The sequence below is a fragment of the Gopherus flavomarginatus genome, chromosome 2, assembly GCF_025201925.1.
Source record: "Gopherus flavomarginatus isolate rGopFla2 chromosome 2, rGopFla2.mat.asm, whole genome shotgun sequence".
In the NCBI taxonomy this organism is placed as follows: domain Eukaryota; kingdom Metazoa; phylum Chordata; order Testudines; family Testudinidae; genus Gopherus; species Gopherus flavomarginatus.
In genome coordinates, this window is record NC_066618.1 from 128,129,505 (window position 1) to 128,145,035 (window position 15,531).

The 15,531-nt window shown below is 41.9% G+C and overlaps 1 protein-coding gene across 3 annotated transcripts in view; it reads left to right on the forward strand.

Moving 5' to 3' along the window:
* The window catches only part of SLC12A7 (solute carrier family 12 member 7), a 283,899-nt gene that overhangs the window by 242,595 nt on the left and 25,773 nt on the right, over nt 1–15,531 (forward strand). For all 3 annotated transcript variants that reach the window (XM_050938142.1, XM_050938143.1, XM_050938144.1), the window contains 2 exons: nt 2,117–2,286; nt 2,483–2,614. In XM_050938142.1, the coding sequence (XP_050794099.1) occupies nt 2,117–2,286; nt 2,483–2,614 (302 nt within the window). The remainder of the gene's footprint in view (nt 1–2,116; nt 2,287–2,482; nt 2,615–15,531) is intronic.

Below are 15,531 nucleotides of genomic sequence, written 5' to 3' on the forward strand. Positions count from 1 at the left end.
GTTTTTGAAGATGCAAGCACATCTTCCCTGACCAGTCCACAGTGATATTGGTGAAGTATCCCTGGTGATCCACCAAAACTTGCATATCAATAGAAAAATAGACATTTCTTTTTATATACTCTGTGCCAATGTAGGATGTGTGTGTCATCTATCACCCTTCCGCAATTTGGGAACCCCATTTGCTGCACATTCATTCCCTGTGTCCTGCACATTGTTAAGAGTCACAGCCCTGTGCAGTAATAGCCCACATGACAACAATCACCACTGTAGATTTTCGAACTCCAAAATGATTTCCCAGTGACCGGTAGCAATCCAGCATTGCAAGCTTCCAGAGTGCAATCACCACTCGCTTCTCCACTGTCAATGGAGCTCTCAATTTTAGTGTCCCTGTTCTGCAGGGTTGTGGTGGGCTCAGCACATAGATCTGAGAATGTGGCCTTTCGCATCTGCAGTTTGTCATTCAACACCCGAATTATGATGTGAATCCATCAGTCAGTGCTCATTTCTCAGGCCCAGAAGTGGCACTCCACTGTCAGCATGAACTCCATCAACAATCTTGAATTGCTGTTTGCTGTGTGTCCCTGAGCAAACTGTTTTTGGAGAAATCATCATATCCTCCATTCTTGCAGTACTTCTTGTAGGTCTGCAAATACAGGAGAATTGTGTGTCCTGTATTTCCAGTGTTTGAGAGACTAGTGCAGACCTCTGTGGGACTCCATGTGTCTGTCAAAGATGATGGACACCAAAAAGTGCTGAGTGAGTTTGTGGGAAATTTTTTTAAAAGCACAAAAATTATGGGATATGAATAGCATTATGGGATGGAAAAAGTTGCATGCTGGAAACTTAACTCCTAGCTCCCAGAGATCTTTAGGCAAGTCATTTCTGTCCAACAACACATTGCAAAAATGTCCTAAAAGGCATTATGGCAGATGGTGGCACATGGTACACTGATACCTACTTGTGATGAACTGCTTTGTACATTGCCACAAGCACTCCTAGTGAGTACACGCAGTGCCAACACAAGCAGCCAATTATGCACGAGTGATATACGAATTTTGATAGCTGAATGCCGACATAACTTGCATCAACAAAAATGTGTAGTGTAGATGTGGCCTATAGCTATACACATTTATTTAAGCAGTTATATAGCTTAGCATAAATTCTTCTATGTTTTAAATCTTTTTATTATGTTAGAAAATGGTGAATGACACATTTCTTATTTACTTGATGATTATTAAATTTTTACTCATGATTTGTGTCAAGCTGCTTTTGGATGGAAATTGGAATTCAATTTAAAATGAACAAAAACATGATTTCCAAATGTTTTTATTAGTTAACTAAAACTATCTTAAGTGTGTTGAATACAAAAGAAGAAAAAGGAAGTTTGTCAGAACATGCTTTGCATTGAAAACTAACTGGTTTATTAAACAAAGTATTATCTTTAGTTAGTGAACTGAACTAATTGTTTCTGGTCATCATGTCCTTCAAGATTTTTGCACTAGTTGATCTCATCCTCTTGCACCTAGTTTATATTCAGAGATTAGAAGAGGGAAACAAGTATTCCTGCTTTTTCAACTTCCAGTTAATTTCTCAACTTTGAACTGGTCTAGCTGAAAAACTGAAAAGAAAGATAGCATTCTCTCTGTGGAAGAGGATACTACTGTTAAAGCTGATTTAACACTTCAACAAACTCTGTTTCCAGGTGCTTAGCCAGAGACTTCCACCAGGTCTGTAGTCTGACTTTCTTTAAAACTTCAGCAGCACACATATACTGTGTCAATGCTCTTTTTAAATTTAATTTACATTATTTTACGTTAAGATATTAATATAGGTTGGCATATTTTCAGACTTCAGATAGGTTTATTTTTCAAAGAAAAATGTATTTAAATTAAATAAATGTGATTTAAATTAAAATATCAATTTTAAAAAAATCATTAATTTTTATCCACCTTGTGTGGATCTGGATGTGTGAGATTGCTGTCTTTGCTTCCTCTCTTAAGCAGGATCAGCTTTTAACCAAAGTTATCCTTTTTCACAATAGTGGCATTGTGGATTTTGGCCATCTAATAGCCTTCTTCAGCAACTCCCAATTTTCATTCAAATGTTCTGATTTCAGATACAGTCCGAGAAACAACAGCGGCACAACAAGCTCTGCTGGTTGCTAAAAACATTGATTTGTTTCCAACAAATCAAGAGCGCTTTTCTGAAGGGAACGTAGATGTGTGGTGGATTGTTCATGATGGTGGCATGCTGATGTTGCTTCCTTTCCTGCTTCGACAGCACAAGGTACAGTATATGACTCAAAAAGGGAAATCTTGTCTTAGAAAATGAACAGCAAAGACTTTTCTTTCACTAAGCATTACATAAAATTACTAAATAAATTCTTATATACTCTTTTACTTAGCTGTTTAAAGGATTGTGAACAGAAGGGGCAAAAATTATTTCTACGTTTGTCATATAAAATGCCTTTCCCCTTAAATAGGTGTGGAGAAAATGCAAAATGCGTATCTTCACTGTTGCCCAAATGGATGACAACAGTATTCAAATGAAAAAGGACCTTCAGATGTTTTTGTATCATCTTCGACTTAATGCTGAAGTGGAGGTTGTTGAAATGGTAAGCTCCTGTATATTTTACCAGTTACCTGAAAATCTTGTACTAAACTTGGAGGTTCTTCCTCAGACTCCTGGTATTTCTTTTGCCTAATGACATTTGGAGGGTAAACTAAGTAAGGGATCGTAGTATTTGGCCTAAAATAGCAGGAAAAGCAAAATTTAATGTTCCTACAGCAGTGTTAGCTCAACCACATAATGCAACCTGTATATTTTATGGTGTATTTTTTACAATATAAGCAGTAATAAGTCAGTTTAATACACATATTCAAATACTGCATGTATGCAATATGGTTGAGTTAAGGTTGCATATTGTACCTTAACACGTGTGTTTTCTGAATAAATTTGTTAGTCTCTAAGGTGCCACAAGTGCTTCTGTTCTTTTTTTGGATACAGACTAACACTGCTGCTACTCTGAAACCTATTTTCTGACTGTGATTTTAACTGGGCAACCTTAATATTACATTACCATAAATTTTTGTATTTCATTTCCTAGTTACAAAATACTCAAAACTAAGAAAAGAGAGAATTCATGTTGCCTGTGCAATCTCAGTTTGACCCCCTTGTATGTATGCTTTATGATACAGGTTTTAACTACATTATCACAAACTATTTTTTCCATAAGGCCCCACCTCATTCAGTGCACAAGATGGAAAGCTTTCACGGAATGAGCAGCTATTCAAAATTTTGTTTTATCCACAGAGTTTAATATGTGACCCCTGTTTTGTTGACTGTACACTATCCAAATCCTATTATGAATACAGAATTATGAATTTCCTCAAAGCCTTTTCTTTGGCACTGATTAGAATAAGTATTGAAGTGCTTCAGAAACATAAATTAATTTTCATAATACACCATGAGACTAGGGCTATATCCCCATTTATAAATTCAGGCACAAAGAAATTAAGGCAAACATTGTCAAAAGTGTCCACTAAATTTGGGTGCCCAATCTGAGATGATTATGGCCTCATTTTTAAGTGATTTTAGTATTGTATAGCACTTGATATGATCAAAGCACATCTCCAATTGACTTCAGCTGTAGCTGCGAATGTTCAGAGCTTCTGGAAATCGGGCCCCAGATACTTCATTTTGGGCTAAAAAAAAAAAAAGAGAAACACACAATTAGTGACATCTGTGAAAAGTTGGGTCTACATGACATGCCTAGTATGGGAATTCACTGGCATAGATGAGGATTTGAAATCAATTCTCCAGGGCAGCATTCAGTTGCCTTAACCATAAGACCATTATTTCTTTTCCTGTAATCCCTTGCCTCATTGACTACACACCTTCGAATTTCTGCAACAAATGAGGCAGGAGAACAAACAAAGAACAATAGTATGTGATCACTACACAAACAGGGGGCTGAATTAGGGTTGCATTGTCGTAGTCAGGAAGGAGACATGCTGTAGTGTTCTGTATTCGAGTTTCTTAAGGGCTGATGGCTTCATATTGAATTGCTGTAGGCCAGGCAGAAGGTGACAAAGATGGATATATCTAAGGCCAAGTCATTCACCATGATGGGACAGAACAGACTGTTCTAGCCAACAGGAAATGATAGGAAGTTGCGGATGCTGCTGTGTGAGAGCTTGTGATGAGCAAGGAATCCAAAAATAAGTTATAAATGTCTCCTTTCCCAGCCAGTCCCATTCTGCCCCCCAAATCTGGCTCACAGTCTCCACGTCTAGTTTCAGTATTTCCACCCCTGCTCTCAGTCTCCCCACTAGAATCCTTGTCCTAATTCCCTTACTCCTTCCCACCCTAGACTCCTTGTCCCTGTCTCCTTCCAAGCCAATCTCCCTCTTCTCCACCTCCTTCTAAATCCCAATCTACTACCTCCACCTCCCTCTCCCTCTTGTTCCTTCTGCATTCAGTCAGGCAGCTTCCTCCTCCACACTACCTGGGCCCACCAAATGAAGCATTGAGGGCATAAGAGAGATTGTCTCCTTGCTCTCGGTTACAGTGCCCAATGGAGAGCAGGAGCAGGAATTGCAGGAAGTCCTTCTCAGCCCCTGAATCTCTGGGGTGGAGCATGTTCAGTCCCTCTGTGGCAATGGTTCATGTGCCGTCCAGTAAGGACATAGGAGCTGTGAGAGGATGGAGCATGCCTAGTACAGAAGGAATTTTCTGATAATCTAATTGCCAAATTCTAAGAGCATGAGATTTTTCAAAGGTTTATAACTTGGCCAAATTTGGGACAGATTTTCACAGGAATGGAAAAGGCACATCCCTGATGACAAGGTGACACCCAGGGCCGGCGCTTGCATTTAGGCGGCCTAGGCAATTGCCTAGGGCGCCAGGATTATTGGGGGGCGGCATTTTCCGGGGGGGGGGGCAGGCAGCTCCGGTTGACCTGCCGCAGTCGTGCCTGAGGACGGTCCGCTGCTCCTGCGGCTCTGGTGGACCTCCCGCAGGCACGACTGCGGCAGCTCCACCGGAGCCGTGGACCAGGGGACCCTCCGCAGGCACGACTGCGGCAGGTCCACCGGAGCCGCGGGACCAGTGCGCAGGGCAGTGAAATGGCCGTGCACCTAGGGCGCTAAAAATACTAGCTCCGGTCCTGGTGACACCTGTACCAAATTTCAAGCCCATGCTCCAAAGCATAGAAGAGCTAGAGCTTTTCAGTGAAATGGTTGTAAGAATTTTCTTAACACAAGCAAAATGTATTTGGCTACCTACGCCAACCTATCATAAATAAAATAAAATTAGACAAAAACATTGACAAAAAGATTCACTGCCAACCAAGGAATCTCCTAGCTCTTAGTTTTAAATTTCCACTCAACATCAATGGTTTCTTGTTCAAGGGTCTCTAACAATATTTTTTTTAAAAATAACCTGTCATTTTACCCTCCCTCTGCCTCCCCCCACCCCAAGGAGGTATTTACCATCAGCTCCAAAAGTGGCTCCAAAACATTTTCCAATTAATTTTCACCAACATATAGGGGCATGAACTTAATTTAGAGGTGCCAGCTTCTCCATCACCTCAATGAGCAATGCCAGTGGAAAGTCAAGCAGAGAAAGCTCCATTTTTCCCTACTTGGGAGAGACAGAAATAGCTATGTGTGGTTCCAAGCTATTTTAGCCACAAAATAATTTGAAGATTCCTTGAAGCAAAAATGCACAATCCTGTCCTCTGAAGTAAGCAAATCCTGATTAAGCCAATTGTTTACCACCTGAAACTGCTTCTTTAGTTGGAATTTTGCAGGTGCTTTGGTGAAGGTGAAGAAACAGAGCCACAGCAAAAGTTTGCGAAATTCTCTATGCTGCTATTGGTCAAAGTGTCAGCAAGACTTCCAACACCAGCATTTTACCCATTTTCCTTCTTGGTTCATGAGTTGGAGGTCTCCAGCGAGGATGAAGCTGCAGAGATGATACTTAAGAGCCACCCTCTAGTTACTCAAGGATAAAAAATTATTAGAATGTCTTAGAGGCCTCATTGGTAGAGTGCCTCTTAGCAAAACAGTATTCATTCTGTTCACCTTCTGAAACGTAGTAGGGTGCCTCAGCCTCTGAGACTGTGCAATTAAAACAGCTCCTTCATTCCAGAGGGGAGAGGTTCCCCTGGATGTGGCATGAGATGGGTGCCATCTCCACACATTCCCAGTCCAGCCCAAGCATAAGATCCAGAGTGAGCCAAAAAACAGAGTTTCATGCTTGTCACTTTGGCAATGAAATTATTATTATGCTTCCCCACCTCATATTTACAATCTAATCTACATCTGTAGTGTCCAGAATAGCTTTTACTACTATGTCAACTACCTTAACTGCCAATCAATTAATGAGATAAAACCTAGTGTAGATATACTCTTGGTGTGAAATTTCTCATTGTCTTAGGTTTTATGTCCAGTTAATTTTCTGTGTAGTTTTTGTTGGGTTTCTCATGGTAGATTTTTCATAGGAAGTCTTTGAAATTGGGGTCTGGTTGAAATTTGTCCTTGTCAGTCTGACCTTTCATTTTTTTACTCATCTTTTAAGAAAAGTTATCAAACCATATAAAATTTATACAGAGGTGTATCCTGAGTAGATCTAGTACATTGTGTACTTTTTAAAAGTTGTATTTAAAGTTATTCTTAGTCATTGTCACAACTTGGTCCAGTCCTGGTCTCAGAATGAACACCAGTCTGCTATGGCAGAGACCCAATGTTGAGGTCTGGGTAGTAACGGATCACTGTTTCTAGTTCTGGGTTACTCGGGTATGGATTCCAAGAGCAGACCCCGTGTTCGACACTCCTCTTGGCAGTGGAGGCCCCATAATCCGTTTGCCTAGACATGACTAATGCCTCAGCCCTTCTGAATCCCCTAGTTGCTTAGACACATTCCCTCCGGAGTCCACCTAGCTGTGTAAGCTGGTTTCCATAGTCACACCCTTCAGGGACCATATGGAGACACGCAGGCTTTGCAAAGGAATTTCTTAAAGGGGTGTGCATGTGCGCACGCACACACACACACACTCAAAACTCAAACTGCTTAAGAGATTTACAGATCTATGGAAAAAGCAAGAAACACCTGAACACAATTCTCTCCCTCAGAGTCCTCACTACTCTCAAGCATCTTTTGGAATTTGGGCAGTGTCTGGGAAGCCATGACCCTTCTTTTGCCATGCTATTTGGTCTTCTTTTTCTGGCATGGGTCTGGCTCCCTCTGCTTAAAAGGCATGTGTCTTTTTACAGCTTGACCCCATTTTTCTTTCTGTCCTTCCTCTTGGTTTTTTCATTCCCCTTCAAGTTGAGTTGGTGGCAGAAAGGAATTTAAAAATCAGTGGTTCAGTCTGTTGCCCCCATCTTGGTAAGGCATTCAATTGTTCATGGCCCTTTATGTTCCTGTTTCATTTAGAATCAGACATCTGGGCACCATCTCCCCTAACGTAAGAGTGCTGATGCAATCCAACATGGCAGTTACAGTATACAGTGAAGGACATAATAAAAGTTACACTCAGAACAGAGGCTGAAATACAACATGGTATTCATTAAATCAGACTGGAGACACAGACATAACCTCCAAACTGTACATGGAGGTATTTCATTATTTTAAAATTATATCAGTCTTGAAGTTATTGTTTTATTGCACTGGGACGCTAGTGGAGGGAGGAGCTATAAATATTATTAGCTTTATTATTTACATTCAGCCGCAGTGAAAGTTGTATACTGTATGTTCTACTGTCCCTCTTGGCAGTCAGATTGACACTATTTAACAAAATAAAGTTACTTACTTTACCTGCAGCTATTGCCATCTGAGTATTCTTTTCTACACAAATTCCCAGCTTTCCTCAGTGCTGACACAGACTTCAATGGCTTAATCCAAAAAAATTAAAAAAAAAAATTCTAGTCAATTAGAGTCTTAAAATGTACTTCATTAGGGTTTGGATCAATTGGTCACAGAAATCTTATTGAGAAAGGAAGTACACAGTCAAAACACCATTATCAACTTTTGCTTCAAGAAAATAGTCTCCCTAGTGCAGAAAAAAAAAACGTTTCACAAGTCTTTCTTCTTCAAGTAGATGTCTCTCTGAGTGCTCCACCATATAATGTGCACATGCATGTGTGCTCTCAACCAAAGATTTGAATTAGCTATGTCCACCAGTTCATGCCTGTGCACTACACAACCTCGGGCTTTAGAGCAAAGGCATATAGGGAGATGTGAACCTGTTGCTGCTCCAGTTTTTTCTCAAATGCTGTTGCTTGACACAGGGCAACTGCATGTCTGCTGCTTCCAAATAGCTACTTATTTATTCATTCTTTTATTATTTCTTTTATTTTCTTAGTAACTTATTTTTTTCTCGTTAAGGTCAAATCTGTGCCTTAATGGGGGTTTCCCCCACTTTTCTTTTCCCTGGTCTCTGGGATCAGTTCCTTGGCCCTGTCAGCCACATATCTGTGGTATGCCAAAGATCTGGGATTAAGAGCTTGCCAGGTGTGCAGTAGGTTTTTGCTCTTGAATAACGAGCATTTTAGCTGTCTCTGGTGTCTTTGAGACACTCACATCCCATCCAAGTGTAAAATTTGCTGGGGATTTAAAAGAAGGTATTGCAAAGAAAGGCTGAAGATTCTCCTCCTGGAGCTTTCCCCAAGGCCTGTGCAGTCTGAATCCCCACCCAATACTTCCGTACCTACTGGGACTATTTTGAAGATGAAGCACTCTAAACATGGAAGTCTCTCCTGAGAAAAGAAAAAGAGGTAGGACTTTGAACTGTTTCTTATGAGACCTTGTGTCTGGAATGGGTACCTCTGGGCTTCTATCAAACATCAGCACCGTGCCACAGTACCATCTATACAGATGTCTGGTGATAAGCCTCCTAGCAAGAAGCAATGAGAACCATCTTCCCTAGCACTTTCCAGGCATCGAGACTCATAAAAATGTATGGACTTTCAACACACCGGTATCATCTTCATCTCAGCCCTCTCTTACCCTGTTCCTTCTCTGGTACCATCTTCCTTGGGTTATATGGGCTTGGAGCATAGGGATCCCACCTGGAGAGCACCATCAGCACTCTCCTCAATCACAACTCTCTTCCTGACTTAGGCTCTGATACTGTCTTTGGTCTTGACTATACATCATTATAGCCCTCTGGCAGCCTCTAGATTTCTTTCACATGAAGACCTCTTCATTTTGAAGGAACTGAAGTCCCAACTCTTTAGGAACACCGAGAGGAGTTTACTACCAGTACCGCTATGTCTACCAACCACCTCCTTTCTTCAGACTGCAGCAAGAGTTGAACCTCTGGTACTTATCTATCCACCAGTACCTGCAGCACGGACACAACTGCTGGTTCCACCTCTGGCACTGATGCCCACAGCACTTCCTTTGGACTCAAGGGACGATACTCCAGACTCAGAGATCTTGGTGTAGGCTTCTTCTGTAGATTACTATCCAACACCTTAAGAAGTATATCCTGACAAAGACACACCAGATTCCAAAAGGTGCTCTGAGCCCTCCGAATATGAATTTTCCTGGGGTCTCTTCCCCTACTCACCTCCTCAGTGGGCCTATTGAAATCCCTGGACAGCCTGTGGGCACCAATTCAACAGGGTTCCCATCTTCATGTTTCATGTTTAGACATTTCTCAGGCTCCACAACAGCCATCAGCATCACAACTTCAAATAAATCCTCCTCCTTCCCAGGGGACATGGTGATGCCACAACCACCTTCCTATGCAGATGATTTTAGGTCCTCCTGGAACAGATTGCAGAATCTCTTCAACCTTTCATTGAAGAGTACAAGAATCCCAGCACTTTGTCTTGGATCTTCTTCATACCACCCCCTCAAGCCAAGATTGCACTGCCTGTTAACCAGGCACTCTTCTCACTAGCCTGTAATATATGGCAGACCCCTGCCACTCTTGCACCTACCTGCAAATGGGCAGACAAAAAATATTACATACCAGCCAAGGAACTGTAATAGTTATTCTCTTATCTCATCCCCAACTCCTTGGTAGTGGATACAGCTAAAGAGATAAACCACTGAGCTCGCTCAAGATCCACACCTTTTGATAAAGGAGGATGTTATTCCTCTGCTGCTCTCCATTTTGAGGTAGCAACTTATCAACCCTGATGACAAAATATGGTTTTAACAGATTTTTTTTCATTTTATTGATCATTTGAAAACAAAATGGAGCAGTATCAAACACTCATTTTGGAGGCCAATTTATCATGAAGGCTATCTTTACAGGCTGCCCTCAATGCTGCTAACACAGCTTCGGATGCCTTAGCCACTGCTATTGTTTATTTTGCAATGAGCCTCTTGGCAGCAACCCTCTAGGCTCCCTAGGAAGATACAAAACATGGTGAAAGATCTTGCCTTCCAAGTGCTGAAGCCATTCAGTGGTAATACTTCGCTACACTTCCTCAAGGATTTGAGGGCAACACTGAGGTCACCTGAGATAACAAAGAGACTTTTCAGTAAATCACAGATAGCACAGCAATCCCAGCCATTCCATTCCCAACCATATATTTTACAGACCCATGGAACCTTCTCAAAGGAGGCCTGGACTCCAAAAGAGAGTACCACCTCAAACGGCAGCCTTCTTACCCAGGCCCCCTTCCAAATGACTGTTTTGACAATTTGGTCAAGGGCTACAAACAATCCCCTCCCCTGGATTTTCTGTCCAAACTAGTCTTCCACTTCCCCTTCAGGGACCACCTGTCACAGTTTTACCTTCCTGGGAGCTTATCACCACTGACAGGTGCATTTTAAAGATGGAGGCTTCGGGATACTCTATCCATTTCTATGCTGTGCCTCTCTCCCATCCCCATCCCTCTCATGAGGATATTTTAAAGCAGGAGGTTCAATCCCTAGTGCAGTTGGGAGTGATAGTTCCCTCAGAATTTGTGGAAAGAGAGTTTTATTCCAAATAGTTCTGGTTCCCAAAAGAAACATGGTTAGAGAGTGATCCTAGACCTCTGGAACCTGAATACTTATATCCTTTCACAGCACTTCAGGATAGTAACTTTGACTTCCATAAACCCAGCCCTGAATCAAGGGGATTGGTTTATTGCTCTTAGCCTCCAAGGCACGTATTTTCACATTGCTGTGCACCCTTCTTTCGAGCTTTTTCTGCACTTCTTCATTGGCTCAGAATGCTATTAATACCCGTGTTTCCCTTCAGACTCTCCCAGCCACATGGGTCTTTATGACAGTCTTCTCAATAGTGGCAGCTCATCTGCATCAAGACAGTATTAAAGACTTCCCCTATCTGGACAACTGTCTTCTGAAGGGGCATTCTGCTCTAGAGGTCCAGTCTGCAACCAACAAGGCTCTAACGCTGTTCCAATTCCAGGGGCTTTGTATCAACCTGAAAAGTCCACATTAACACCTGTTCAGTGGATAGACTTCACTACCATAGGGCAGATTCTTTGCCATATCCAGTCTGGTCACTACCCTCCAGCTGAGTCTAATAACCTGTCTTCAACTCCTAGATCCCATGTTGGCCTCAACATTTGTCACATCACATGCAAAACTACATCTCCAATGCCTTCCGGCCTGGCTCAGAACCATTTACACATCAAACAAGCAAAGCCTTAGTGAGCAAGGTTCTGTACCCTCACAGATGCTGGACATCCTCAGGTGGTGGCAAGACTCCTTGCAGATCTGTCTGGGAGAACCATTCTCATACCCGCCACTAACAGGTGTGTGGGGAGCCCTCTTGCAAAGATCTACTGCTCAGGAAAGATGGTCTCCACAGGAAATATTACTTTACATCAATGTTTTAGAGCTACAGCTGATTTGTTTTGCATGTCAGCACTAGGCATTTAGGGACACCATGTCAGAATAATGATAGACATGGTCATAGGTTCCAAAGGAGATTTCCTTAAGGTACTGAGAACTAAATTAAGATTTCAAGAAGATGTGGGGTTCAATGTACTATGTAAATCAACAAGGTGGAGCAAGATCCCAGTCCTTATAAACAGAATCTCTAAAGCTATGGCAGTGGTGCATTGCCTGCCACATAGAGATTTCCACTGTTTACCTTACTCAGGTATCCAGAATACAGTGGTAGATGCCCTAAGCAGAAACTTTCATCAGGACCACAACTGGTTGCTCAACAACCTGATATTTCACATTTGCAGAGTTTGGGGCCTCCTGATAGTGGATCTCCTTGCCAACCAGACCAATACGAAATACCACATCTTTTTCTCCAAAGGGGGGACTATGTCACAAGTCTTTAGGAGATGCCCTCCTAGTCCTCTATCCTTGCACCCTCCTCTGTGCCTTCCCTTCAGCAATGCTAATCCTCATGGCATTAATCAAACTGTGGTTGAAGCAGGCGAGGGTCATCTTAATAGCGCCTTCTTGGACAAGACAAGTGTATTATTCAGCTCTACTTCACCTTTCTGTAGAGATACTTCACCGTCATACCCTGAAATTGAACCTACTAACACAGAACTTGGGCATCATGAGCCATCCCAACCTTGTATCACTGATCCTCAAGGCCTTGCTCCTTGATCATTCTCGATCTTAAAGGTGGACTATTCATCTGAAGTACAGTCCGTAGTGCTGAATAGTAGAAATCCACCCGCCACGTGAAAGGCTTAACTATAGAAGTGGAAATGCTTCCTGTCCTAGTGTTTCTGTCAATCTATAGCCTCTCTTGAATCTCCTCTCTCCAGGATGCTTGATTACCTGCTTAAATTAAAAACACAGGACTACCTATGAGTTCTGTCATAATATACCTGGCAGCTATTATGGCCTTTCATTTGCCTATTGAGGGCCTCTTTTATTTTGGTCATGCTACCACTGCAAGATTCCTTAAGGGTTTATCTAATCTGTTCCCTCATATTGAGAACCCCACATCTTCTTGAAATCTTAATTTAGTTCTCAGTACCTTAAGGAAACCTCCTTTGGAACCTATGACAGGCAGCTTTGTTCCTCCATCTTTCCTGTAAGACCTTTTCCCTGGTAGCCATCACCTTGGCTAGAAGGGTGGGAGGGCTCACCTTACATTGCCTTCTATCATGTTGAGGTCACACTATACCCACATCCTTGGTTTATACCATATCAGGCATGATAACTGTCTGCCAATGTTCTGCCCCAAACTTCACTCCTCCAGAGAAGTGACAAGCCTTCACACTTTAGATGTTCAGAGGGCATTTCTAGATTTCCCCTAGACTGTTCATATCCTTTTCTGAATGAATGAAAGGACAATTGATCTCTTCTCAAAGATTATCAAAGTGGGTTGCATCATAGCCTGATACAAGATTGCTGTGGTACAACTCCCTGTCAAAGTGGCAGCATACTCCACTAGGGCTCAGTCCATTTCTGTCACTCTCATCAAAGACATCCTCATCTCTGAAAGTTTCAGGGCAGCAATTTGGTCTTCAGTTCACTTATTCTCCAAACATTACAATATTCTTTCTGTGCCAATTTTTGGTGATGTTGTCCTCTGCACTATCTTGGATCTGCCTCCTCAGCACCCACTTCCATGTTGAGTTACTTCTTAGGAATTAAGCACTCATAGGAACTATACTCAAAGAAGGAGGAGAGGTTATTTATCTTTTAGGAAGTTGAGTTCTTCAAGATATTTTCTCTCCATGGATTCTCCCCGCCTTCTTTCCCCTCTAGCTTTGTGGTTGACAAGGAACTGGAGTGGTGGCGGGTCCACTTCTCCTCATATTTCCTCACTCTGAAGCAAGGGCCATCTAGTCTAATCCCCATCTAGCGTAGCCTGCAGGCACAGACCTGCAGGCACTGCTAACTCAAATCTCTGACCAAGAGTGCAAGGGCATGCTCATATCCTATGGTAGCGCACCCATAGAGCCAACACTTCTCAAAGAACTCAAGTTACTGAAAGTAATAAGTAATCTCTCCTGAGTTTCCAGTTTGAGAGGGGACTTTAAAGGCAAACACAATTAGGACCCTACTCCAGTGAAGTATATACATACCTTTAAGCACATTCATAATACCATTGATTTCAGTGAGATTACTTATGTTCTTAGAGTTACGCTTTGCTTAAATGCTTTTCTGAATCAAGGCCTAGGAGAGGCTTCAAGAGATCCATGAAAACACTAGCTTCAAGAGCCATTTCAATGAAGGAGTCGAGGTTGTGGGTATTGAAACCAGGACTGAGTGATACATTTGACTCATGATGCCATGAAGGACATGTGTTACACTTGCTTGGGGTGTCCAGGATGGTGAGTCCCCTTGTCATACCTCTGCTTCAGTAAGAGAGAGAATTACTTGTGCTTAACTGACACCTCCAGTCTATCACCCAAACAATCTCCTCAGGGCTCTACTAACCCCTTACTTTGCTGTGCAGGCTAGTAATAGGTGCACCCCAGTTCCCAAGCCCCTATGAAAGCATCCAGCCCTTGTCACTAGACACTCACAGAAATTACTAGGTAAGATGTCCCTGACAGAACAGTCTACACACAGCTTGACTGGTACTTCTCAGGATCAGGTTCTTTATAACATCACAGCACTGAGATATATGTATAGTAAAATGAACATAAGTTTATTATCAACAATTAAGATTTAAGACATAGTGAGTAAGGATAATAAATGAAAACAGAAATATTTACATATAATACTGAAGTATAACATGCTTCTTATAGATTAAACTTAACTTTGACAGGCTACCCAGCTGCATAAAAGCAGTCTTATCTCACCTAAAGCTTTCTTGCAGCATTTCCAACCAGGACCAGCTGGGATCTCATTTTCATGAATGCAATCATATTGCCTGATTACTTCTTCAAGTTCAGGATAGTGGGGTGCTGTCCCTGTCCCCCAGTTACAGACCAAGAAACCTTTGAAGTACACCCCAAGACAAAGCTTTTTCCCCCTGCTGTCCTCTTCCTGTTAAATCTCATCTGCATTTAGCTAAGACTAATGTTTTTGACTGAGACAAATACTTGATTTTCATTTCCACTGATAGTTGGATAAACACCACTGGTCTGTCAGGAAACCCCTTTTTCACCTTTGCTGGGGAGTAATACCTTGATACAAACTATAAACATATATTTTGAGCATATAGACATAACTTTTTAAATATCATCAATACATACATTTCACAGCAATTTTAATGACCAGTGTGACCTTGGCTTTCATTTAAGATCTTACATGACACTCTTTACGGATAAGTACTATGAAACAATGTATTCATAGGCTATTAGGGTTGGAAGGAACCTCAAGAAGTCATCCAGTCCAACCCCCTGCTCAAAGCAGGACCAGTCCTCAGACAGAAATTGAACTCACAAGCCTGGGTTTAGCAGGCCAATGCTCAAACCACTGAGCTATCCCTCCCCCCATTATTAGGTGTAATGAGATTGTGAGGCCCGATAGGAATTGTTGACACAAAATAGTGAACTTTTTGCCAACTGGCACCAATGGGTCACTATGTCACAGCATGTTAATGGCCATATAGGTAAGGCAGAAGTAAGGGCTTTTTTTGTTTGTTTTAATTGAACATGTGGGCGGAGAGAAAATACTAATCCA